Source organism: Lycium barbarum, chromosome 4, assembly GCF_019175385.1.
Source record: "Lycium barbarum isolate Lr01 chromosome 4, ASM1917538v2, whole genome shotgun sequence".
Lineage (NCBI taxonomy): Eukaryota > Viridiplantae > Streptophyta > Magnoliopsida > Solanales > Solanaceae > Lycium > Lycium barbarum.
This window is the reverse complement of record NC_083340.1, coordinates 141,570,177-141,581,604: the sequence shown is the minus strand read 5'-3', so window position 1 is coordinate 141,581,604 and position 11,428 is coordinate 141,570,177. Positions and strand designations below refer to the sequence as shown.

Sequence of the window (11,428 nt, the reverse complement as noted above, 5' to 3'; positions counted from 1 at the left end):
GGAAGCAATTTTTCTTTTAATGAATTTTGGGCAACACGAATTTAAATTAATTGTCGTTCTCATAAAAATGAATATAAAACACTAAGGGTGTGAAGTGTTTTTCAATTTTTTCATGTTCCATTGGTCAAAAATTTTGAGTAATATTTTCTCTGAAAAAATAAATTCCTTAAAAATGTGAAAGATAATTTCCCTCGTGGAAATAAGGAAAACAAGTTGCACTCTATATTGATTGTATCCTTCCACCCTCTAACATATCTCATCTTCACCCCCACTCCCGTAGGCCCCAACCCCACCACCCCACACTATACCTCCTACCCCCACCTCTCATAGTATTTGTTTAATTACACATAGAAATGCTTAGATATTATTTTTTACTTACTTTCCGAACACAAAATAATAAATAAAAAAATCAATTATTTTCTAAGAAAACATTTTGCATGGAAAATATTTCCCTTCGTACTCAACACACCATAAATGAGAAACAAAAGAAATACTCCAGCCAGCAGATGTAATCTTTACATACTCCCTCCATCCCAATTTGTTTGACACTTTTAGTTTTTTGAGAGTTAAACTTTTTAATTTTAATCGTGTATTTGAACATAAAATCTTTCAATTTTTTGAACTAAAATTTACATATTTGGAAACTACGTACAAAGTGCTAGAAGTCACCATAATTAATATTTTAAAAAATTTAAAAGACACATATGAAAAAATTACGGTAAAAAAACAACTCATTTAATTGTCGAAAAGTGAAAAGCGTCAAACAAATTAGGACGAAGGGAGTATATATATTCAAACACCAAACACCAAAGCAATCACATTACTCTTAATTTAACTGAACTTTTCATTGAGTCGGCAGAAATGGCATATATAGAAACCACTCGTAGAAAAGCGGGAAAAAAGCTTTTGAACATTACATCGAGATAAGAGTATAGTATATATAACGACAAATGAAATGTGTAAAAAATATATCAGAGATAAGGTTTGAAATTTACGACACACAAAAAATGTTAGATAAATTTATTTTTCTTGTACTTAAATTTTGATGAACAGAATGATTTGACACGTATTGGTAAGAAATAATAATACACAGTAAAATAATACTTAAATTGATCTAAGCATCAATGTTATTGTTAAAATAAAAAATACTAGAAAATAAGCTTCAGACCTTTTTAATATAATCATCATGTATTCGATGCTTACTGATTTGATTATTCCGAATTCACACTGCATAAGTAACTTTCATGTTATAGTTAAATTAGATGGTCCAATATTCACGTTTTTCTTTCTTTTCCGGTCCTCCATGTTAATATCATAGGGTTCCTTATACTGCTATCATAAATAATCCTTTTTAATTAGTGCCTTTGCGCCTAATACTAAACTTTTCTTAAATCATTACATGATTCATCAATAATTAATACTCTAATGTTTGTCTAAGCTTCCCTTTTTTTTTTTTAAAGAAGTTGCCATGATTGAGCTCAATCCCAATTGCATAGGCCATAGGGCACATGCAAAGTTAAATCCAATTGCATAAGCAACTTCGGAAAATAATACAAGGAGATTCAAGAAAAAAAAAATGAAATATCATAGTTGATATATATGAACTTATTATCTAAAGTAACTTTTGAACTCCGCCTATTATCACTGGGGGGCTTGGGCAGAGCTAGCAGAATTCTTGATCGTCAGGTTCGCAAGTTGAGAACTAAGGAAGTGGCCTCAGTAAAAGTGTTATAGAGAAGTCAGAAAGTTGAGGAAGCTACATGGGAAGCCGAGGAGGATATGAAATCCAAGTACCCATTTTTGTTTGAAGAGCAAGCACAGAACTCTCAAGGTAACTTTCATACCCCATGTCATGTCATGTCTCATGTTTCACGCTCATGTCATGTATCCAGCGCTCATGTCTCATGCTTCACTATTCATACTTCCATGTAATCACGTCATTTCATGTCCCATGTTTCATGTTATGTTCCTTCATGTTCATGTATTCAAGCCAAGTCTAGTCCCAATCTTAACTACGACCCATCATTCGAGGACGAATGATCACAGGGGGGAGATATTGTAATACCTCGTACTCTCATACTAAACCATATCGGTAAGTTCCCGTAAGTTCGAGTTAGGTCCTAATGGATAGTATTGGTATTATAATGATATGTTAGTTATATGAATCCCTTCGGGATGATTTCGGGCAATAGATAGTCGTTTTGAAGTCAAACCAAAAAGTGAAATCCTTAAGGCCTTCTAAATCTGTCTAAATTTGAGACAATCTTCATTCATTGCCGGTTTTCGAGAATCTGCATTAGTAATTTGAGAAAACTTCCTTCTTCAAAGTTGTATAGAATTTAAATATCTTTCCAAAGGTATATTGCGGAGATCAAACGGAAAATCCATACAAAGAGTTATGGCCATTTTACTGAAGGTGGCAGAGCTGAATCTTCATTCATGGCCAGTTTTCGAGAATGTGCGTTAGTAATTTGAGAAAACTTACTTCTTTAAAGTTGTAGATAATTGAAATAACTTTCCAACAGTATATTGTGGAGATCAAACGGACATCCGTACAAAGAGTTATAGCCGTTTTACTGAAGGGTGGCAGAGCTGAATCTTCACTTGAAATTTCACCCAATGTACGCCCAAGGAGTATTGGACGTACTTTCAAGTATGGGCCGTACATTCTAGGACGTACATTGCCTCTTTTTGGCAGAAAACTTGTTTAGAATGGGTATGGTCTTATTTTGTTCCCATTTTTCATTCTCCCAAACCCTAAAGACGAAATTCTTTTCTCCCAAACTCAAGATACTCTAAGGTAAGCCATTCTAAGTCATTCCAAGTTAATTCTAACATGTACCCGTGATTACTAATCAAGAATTCATCATTCCTAACCTAGGGTTTACAAGAAAACCCACATAAAGATCAAGATTCTAGCTTTTGGAGTTCTTCAAAATTCAAGTCTTTAATTCAAGTTTTGGAGCGATTAAGGTATGTAGAACTTCTATCTACGTGTGGGAATCTCTACATTCTTCCCCACGCTCCGTTTCTTGATATCCATGAAGTTCAAATCCTAGGGCATTAAACCCAACATATTGGTAGCACGTATTTATGTATTTATGAATATGAATTTTGTATCTATATTCGTTATTGTATTCCTAATCTTCCATTACGGTTAAGCTTAATCCATGAATCATGAATTCTTCCTCATGTGTTCTCATTATTTTTATATGAAGCTTCATGATTTTATCTAGCAAGTTATGAGCATGTTTTCAAGTTAATTATATAAGTATTTATGATTATTATTATTATTATTATTATTATTATTCATGAATAAGTATTTATGATTATTATTATTATTATTATTATTATTATTATTATTATTATTATTATTCATGAATCAAGAACATGTTTGCAAGACTATGACAAGTATCTCATGAAACCATGATCTCACAAGCTATCATGATAATTCACATGTTTTGGGATTTGCTTAGTTAACCGAGAAGGCTCAGTAAAGCCTGAAACTACGTAGCCACCGTAGGATAAGGGTTGTTAGCAAGGAGGCAACACCTTCATTATGCAGTTTGGATCCTTACATGCTTATTATTATTTAAATCGCATATCCCTGGCAAGGTGTGAGTGTTCTGCTGGTAGGATGCAAGTACCAGATCATGTTGTCGGTTATACTATAACATTCCCCACGTTACAAGCAGTTATATATACATGTATTTCCATTTTTTTACTGTTTTCAAACTTTACTCATGCTCATGTTCAGGTTATATTCAGTTTCAGTTCATGTCCTATACCTATATTGTGCCATGTTCTTCATTTCAGCAGGTTTTACATACTAGTACTATTCACCATGTACTAACATCCCTTTTTGCTCAGGGGCCTGCACTTCACGGTGCAGATACCGATTTTCAAGAGCATACACCTGCGCAGTAGGATCACCTCGGTTATCAGCTTATTGGTGAGCCCCACTTCTCTCCGGGTTCAACAACCAGTCTGCACTAATATTCAGTTTATGGTAGTCCAGGGTCATGTCCTGGCAGTTAGTATTCAGACATGTTTTAGAGGTTTCATAAACAGATGTTAGTACACGGAGTCAATTGTGCTTTTATTTTTGCAGACTATTACGTTTTCATGATATGTCATGCTATGAGATTACTTCAAGACTTTATTCCGCAATTATGTTTTCATGATTCATTTAAATTGCATCATATAGATTATGTTGTTTTGATGCCCATGTTGACAAGCAAGCCATGAGGTTCGCTCGGACACATGCAAGCAAAGCCTGAGTGCCGTGTTGCGCTCAGGCCATGGTTCAGGGCGTGACATAAATCCCTACACTGCGATGCTATTCAGATTTATGGATATGATTTTTTTTTTCTTTCATAAAATGTTGGCAAATCATTCTCACTCTACTCCCTCTAGGCAAGGGATTCAACAAATTACATATTTACGCGGTGCGATTTTCTTAATTAAGAAGGGGTGCCTGACATATGCAGTTTTTAAAATTAGCATCATATCCTCTTTTTCCTAATGATTTATATACTAATTTCCTTATTTTCTTACGAAATAATAAATAATCATCTTTTAAATTATTTATAAGGATAAAATAGAAAAGATACAATTAAAGTTTTCCAAAATCAAGCTCTAGATATTTCATTGAGAGATGAAAAAATATTCATTGAAAAAGAGTAATGCACGTCAAGACTGTAAAGTGATTGTTAGACCAACTATGTTGTACGGGGTAGAGTGTAGGCTTGGTCAAGAACACAAACATCTAGAAGATAAAAGTAGCGGAAATGAGGATGTTGAGGTGTATCTGTGTGCATATTAGAAGAGATAGGATCAGGAACGAAGATATTCAAGACAAGGTGGGAGTGACCTCTGTGGTGGACAAGATAAGAGAGGCGAGACTGAGATGAATTGGACATGTAAAGAGGAGATGCACAGATGCCTCAGTGAGAAGGTCTGAGAAGTTGGTTGTGGTGAGGAGAGGTAGAGGTTGGATGTGGTGGGTATGGAGAGAGGTGATTAGACGTAACATACTAACATGGCATACCTGCAGCTTATCAAGGATATGACCTATATAGGAGGTTATACATGAAAGTCGAGGGTTAGAGTAGGGTAGAAGGCAGTCTAGTGTTGTATAGTTTCCTTATCAGTATCATTATTATTACTCTCTTATTATCTTATTCTTCGATTTTATTATTACCTGTTGTTTTTCTTTGCTATTAGGTTATCGTATTATCATTAGTTATTGTTACTGTTCTCTTTATTTTCAGCATGACCTTTTCTCTACTGTATTTCCTTTCCATACTTGATTTGTTTTTTTTTTTATCCGAGCGTCTATCGGAGACAACCTTTCAACCTTAATAAGGTAAGGATAAACTAATTAAGGTTGAATACACATCACCTTTTCCAAACCCCACTTATAAAATTACACTAGATATGTTATTGTTTTTCTTGAAAATGAGAAACAAAAATGAATGAAGCTTCTGGCAATTCCAATTTCATATATGTTTTCTACAGCCAAATTTCCTTTTTTTTCCTTTGGCTTCAAAATACAAGTTCTCTCTTTTCAGCCTATTTTTTTTTCTTACTTGCCGACACTTTGTAGCCCATAAAATCCAGCCATACAATGCATTAAAATGGCTGCAGTCTGCAATACTATTGATTCAGATTAAAGAAAGAAACACGTGCTTGTTTTACATTTTTAAGTTAAGTAGGAGTATTATTTGTGGTCCAATTTTGGTAGGAAGCAATTTTTCTTTTAATGAATTTTGGGCAACATGAATTTAAATTAATTGTGGTTCTCATAAAAATGAATATAAAACACTAAGGGTGTGAAGTGTTTTTCAATTTTTTCATGTTCCATTGGTCAAAAATTTTGAGTAATATTTTCTCTGGAAAAATAAATTCCTTAAAAATGAGAAAGATAATTTCCCTCGTGAAAATAGGGAAAACAAGTCGCACTCTATATTGATTGTATCCTTCCACCCTCTAACATATCTCATCTTCACCCCCACTCCCGTAGGCCCCAACCCCACCACCCCACACTATACCTCCTACCCCCACCTCTCATAGTATTTGTTTAATTACACATAGAAATGCTTAGAATATTATTTTTTACTTACTTTCCGAACACAAAATAATAAATAAAAAAATCAATTATTTTTTTAGAAAACATTTTGCATGGAAAATATTTCCCTTCGTACTCAACACACCATAAATGAGAAACAAAAGAAATACTCCAGCCAGCAGATGTAATCTTTACATACTCCCTCCATCCCAATTTGTTTGACACTTTTAGTTTTTTGATAGTTAAACTTTTTAATTTTAATCGTGTATTTGAACATAAAGTCAATTCAATTTTTTGAACTAAAATTTACATATTTGGAAACTACGTACAAAGTGCTAGAAGTCACCATAATTAATATTTTAAAAAATTTAAAAGACACATATGAAAAACTTACGATAAAAAAATAACTCATTTAATTGTCGAAAAGTGAAAAGCATCAAACAAATTAGGACGAAGGGAGTATATATATTCAAACACCAAACACCAAAGCAATCACATTACTCTTAATTTAACTGAACTTTTCATTGAGTTGGCAGCAAGTGGCATATATAGAAACCACTCGTAGAAAAGCGGGAAAAAAGCTTTTGAACATTACGTCGAGATAAGAGTATAGTATATATAACGACAAATGAAATGAGTAAAAAATATATCAGAGATAAGGTTTGAAATTTACGACACACAAAAAATGTTAGATAAATTTATTTTTCTTGTACTTAAATTTTGATGAACAGAATGATTTGACACGTGTTGGTAAGAAATAATTATACACAGTAAAATAATACTTAAATTGATCTAAGCATCAATGTTATTGTGAAAATAAAAAATACTAGAAAATAAGCTTCAGACCTTTTTAATATAATCATCATGTATTCGATGCTTACTGATTTGATTATTCCGAATTCACACTGCATAAGTAACTTTCATGTTATAGTTAAATTAGATGGTCCAATATTCACGTTTTTCTTTCTTTTCCGGTCTTACATGTTAATATCATAGGGTTCCTTATATTGCTATCATAAATAATCCTTTTTAATTAGTGCCTTTGCGCCTAATACTAACCTTTTCTTAAATCATTACATGATTCATCAATAATTAATACTCTAATGTTTGTCTAAGCTTCCCTTTTTTTTTTTTTTAAAAAGAAGTTGCCATGATTGAGCTCGATCCCAATTGCATAGGCCATAGGGCACATGCAAAGTTAAATCCAATTGCATAAGCAACTTGCAAAGGTCGGTCCAGTTCAATCGGTGGCAAAATCGGAAAATAATACAAGGAGATTCAAGGAAGAAAAAATGAAATATCATAGTTGATATATATATGAACTTATTATCTAAAGTAACTTTTGAACTCCGCCTATTATCACTGGGCCGCTTGGGCAGAGCTAGCAGAATTCGATAATTTTGATTCAAATTTTGTAGTATTGAAAAATATATTCCTATTTGATATGTATAAATAATCTATCCAGAACACAGTAGCAAAATGGTTAAGGTCCAGAAGCCATAAACCGAAAATTCTTAGTCCGCTTTTGTTTACCACTACACTAAAATTTCCCCTTACATCAAAGAGATTAACATTTTATATAACTAAAAGATTCATTTATCCTTATTTACATAGAATAATTTTCTAACAAATGGAATTCAATCCAATCCCCTTTCCATCACCTAGCTAACTCTACCCTCGAGGACCCACCCCCCACCCCCACCCCCACCCACAAACAAATCAAGAAACCATTCGTTAACTCCTCTCTATATATGACGACGACTTGCATAGTGAGTCCGATCCCTTGAAGAGTTTTCAACAATTTCAACAAAAAACATAGAGAGAAACCATGAAGTGCAGAAAAAAGAGCAAAGTACTTCTAGTTCCATATCCAGCACAAGGTCATGTTACACCAATGCTCAAGCTAGCTTCATTGCTAGTCAATCATGGCCTTAATCCAATAATCATCCTTCCAAATTTCATCAAAATTGACTCTAAAGATGTGAATATTTCCATCATGTCAATTCCAGATGGGCTAGATCAAGATGGAGCATCCCCTCGCGATTTCTTCGCGATAGAAAATGTTATGGAGAATAACATGCCATGTCAATTCGAAAGGCTCGTTCGAGAACTACAATTTGATGGAAAAAATGATCAAGAGGATGCAGTAGTATGTGTGATTGTTGATTTGCTTGCTTCATGGGCTGTTGAAGTTGCTGATAGGTGTGGGATTCAAGTTGCTGGATTTTGGCCAGCCATGTTGGCTACTTATAGGTTGGTCGATTCAATTCCAGAGATGCTCCATGCTGGAATCATCTCAGAAACCGGTAAATTAATTTTCACATAAATAAGAACAAGCTTTGTAGATACATATTTTTTTTTCTTTTATTGGTTTCCAACTGATATTTGATATCCACTTTGGGACCAGATTAATCATAATTAAGTAGAACATTTGAAACAAACATAAAGTGAATTATTTTAGAATAACAAGGAGATACGAAATTTATGAAAGAGGAATTTCAATGAGTTATTTTTGCCTATGATATTTTCCAGTTGCATACGACGATACATAGATTTCAAAGTTAAAATAATAAAAGACAAGAAAATGAAAGATTAAACAATAAAAAAAGGGTTTAATATTATATACATTGACGGTTTAAATGTGGCTTTACTCTATCAGATCAATTTAAAGATAATTAAAGGTAATACTTATAGTCAGTCGCATTAATAACTAGAAAAATAATACAAATAGACAAGTAATATTCTACTATATGTTAAGTTGCGCTAATTATGTAAACAATATTCATCTACTATACCAATGGATATAAGTTATAAGATAAATCTTAAAAGTTAAAGTGTTCCAATAAATTCAACGAACAAGAGACCAACAATACCTCCCTCATTTTATGTTAACTGTAATAATAAAACAATAAATAGAATTTTATTATGACATTTATCTCTTCAATTCCCAGAAGATCAGGACTTCATTGCGCGAGTAGTTATCCAGTTAGTTTCATTAGTGTCATTTTCTTACTTAATTACCAACTTCCAGTTCATGTGCCACGGTTTTTTGGTTGATCATTGATTGAATTGATTTCTAATAGGTGTTACTATTTTGTTGCATTTAGGTAGTCAAATAATTGAAAATATTATAAAGATTTTGTTGCGGGGTATATGATTTAGTAATATAAACTACATGGAGTTTACACTTTACAGAAGACAATCTTGTTTGAAGTTTTTGGAAATGAAGAAAAATATATGAAATTTGTGTTTAAGATGGTCCATTGACCTAGTTTTGTAATAGTATGCTTAGATAGTCAAAGAAATGGGTTCATATATACTATGTGAAAAATGATATTTAAGTCGGATTGTGTTTGATAGACAAACTTGAGGACAAGTTCAGAGGTTCAATAGGAATAACACTTAGTTGAGATGCCAAAATGGAAAAAGGCACAAGTTTAGGGGCAACATATGCATTAAGCCATTATTTAAAGTATATATCACCCTAATAATTCTAGGTCATAGTCAACTTCTCTCATTCTACATGACATCGTATTAAAGTCAACTATAAGAGGTTTCATTGATAGGAACATGATCACATGGATCTTTTGATGATTACTTAATTCATAAATCATTCGTTCAAATCCAAGCACAATAATTAGTCATTATTCCACGTGTTTTTCGTCCCTATAGTCAATGCATATATATGAGTTTACAATTTTACACCAAAAGGGGAAAACGTCAAATTTTCTACCATACTATTTGAAATTGCTTAAGTTCGTGCGTTGTTAGACTTATAGTATAATTTTACTCCGTCGTTAGAAAAGTCTTATTTTTATCTTTGATCCCTAACATAGCTCCAATTTAAAGATAATAATTTTAAATTATAATCAAAAGTTAAGGGGATATCTAGACTTTTTTTCCTCGAAGAATTTGAACACGTAAAGTCCACTTTATGTTGGAACTCTGATAACGACAAAGAAACATATGAAACGATTTGCTCACGATAAAGGTGTGAGCTAATAAAATTTTAATAGAAGACAATTGAGCGATTTCAGAAGTTACGGGGGCAAATTTGGACTTTTCTCCCAATCAAAATTTTGTGGTTTAAAATATCCATTTAATTAGAATCTCTCTTAATTGAGAAACCTATGATTGATTAACAGTTGACAATTTCGCAGGTTGTCCATTGCACAAGGGTCCAATATGCCTCTCACTTGGTCAGCCTACACTTAGCCCACAAGATTTACCATGGCTTATTGGAAATTCAAATGCAAGAATTTCAAGATTCAAGTTTTGGAATAGGACAGTGGAAAGAACAAGAGCCCTCAAGTGGTTACTTATAAACACTTTTCAAGATGAATGTCACAAGGACCCAAATACAACTATTTTAAATACCCAAATTCTCCCAATTGGGCCTTTGAACACTTATGTAACAATCAAGAATTCAAGCTTTTGGGAGGAAGATTCAAGTTGCTTGAATTGGCTAGACAAACAAGATGCTAATTCAGTTTTGTACATTTCTTTTGGGAGTTGGGTCAGCCCAATTGGTGAAGCAAAAGTGAATAGCTTGGCATTGGCACTTGAAGCCACAAAAAGGCCCTTTATTTGGGTGTTAGGCCCATCATGGAGACAAGGTTTACCAAAGGGCTATTTGGAGAGAATTTCAAAACAGGGCAAAATTGTGTCATGGGCACCACAAGTGGATATTCTACAACATGAAGCTGTGGGGTGTTATTTGACACATTGTGGATGGAACTCGACGATGGAAGCCATACAATCCAAGAAGAGACTTTTGTGCTATCCGATTGCCGGCGATCAATTTGTCAATTGCGCTTATATTATTCAGAAATGGCGAATCGGCGTTAGAATTGATGGTTTTGGATTGAAAGATTTGGAAGGAGGATTGAAGAGGGTGATGGAGGATGATGGAATGAGTGAAAGAATTGATAGGTTAAATGAGATGACAATGAGCAAAGTGGCTAGTTGTAAAGCTATGGATAACTTGACAACATTCATCTCGGATGTTTGTATATGAAAACTTATACATGAAGTATGTATGGTTGATATAAATGTGTTTGAGTGCTTTATATTTTAACTTAGTAAATTTATGCTTCCACATCATTGATGCAGGGGCAAAGATATGAATACTCTTCCAGTGTAAATTATATTGTGTACATAGATCAAATATTTCTTTTTTATATATACATATTAGATCTTGAATACTTGAAATTTCTTATTTTGCCCGTACTTGTTGATGAAGCTTGATGAAAATATTCAACTTGTTGTCTTAGATTTTGGATAGCCCTGTGAAGAACAAGTGCCTTGTTGATTTTTATGAGACCTTTAATAGATTGGACAAGAGATAAAATTGACATG

The 11,428-nt window shown here is 33.3% G+C and overlaps 1 protein-coding gene across 1 annotated transcript; it reads left to right on the top strand.

Moving 5' to 3' along the window:
- The first annotated feature begins 7,839 nt into the window (after positions 1-7,839).
- On the top strand, positions 7,840-11,193 carry LOC132636714 (UDP-glycosyltransferase 82A1). Its single transcript, XM_060353714.1, has 2 exons — positions 7,840-8,376; positions 10,231-11,193. The coding sequence occupies exons 1-2, from the start codon at positions 7,899-7,901 to the stop codon at positions 11,085-11,087; spliced, it is 1,335 nt and encodes a 444-aa protein (XP_060209697.1). The 5' UTR covers positions 7,840-7,898; the 3' UTR covers positions 11,088-11,193.
- Positions 11,194-11,428: the final 235 nt, after the last annotated feature.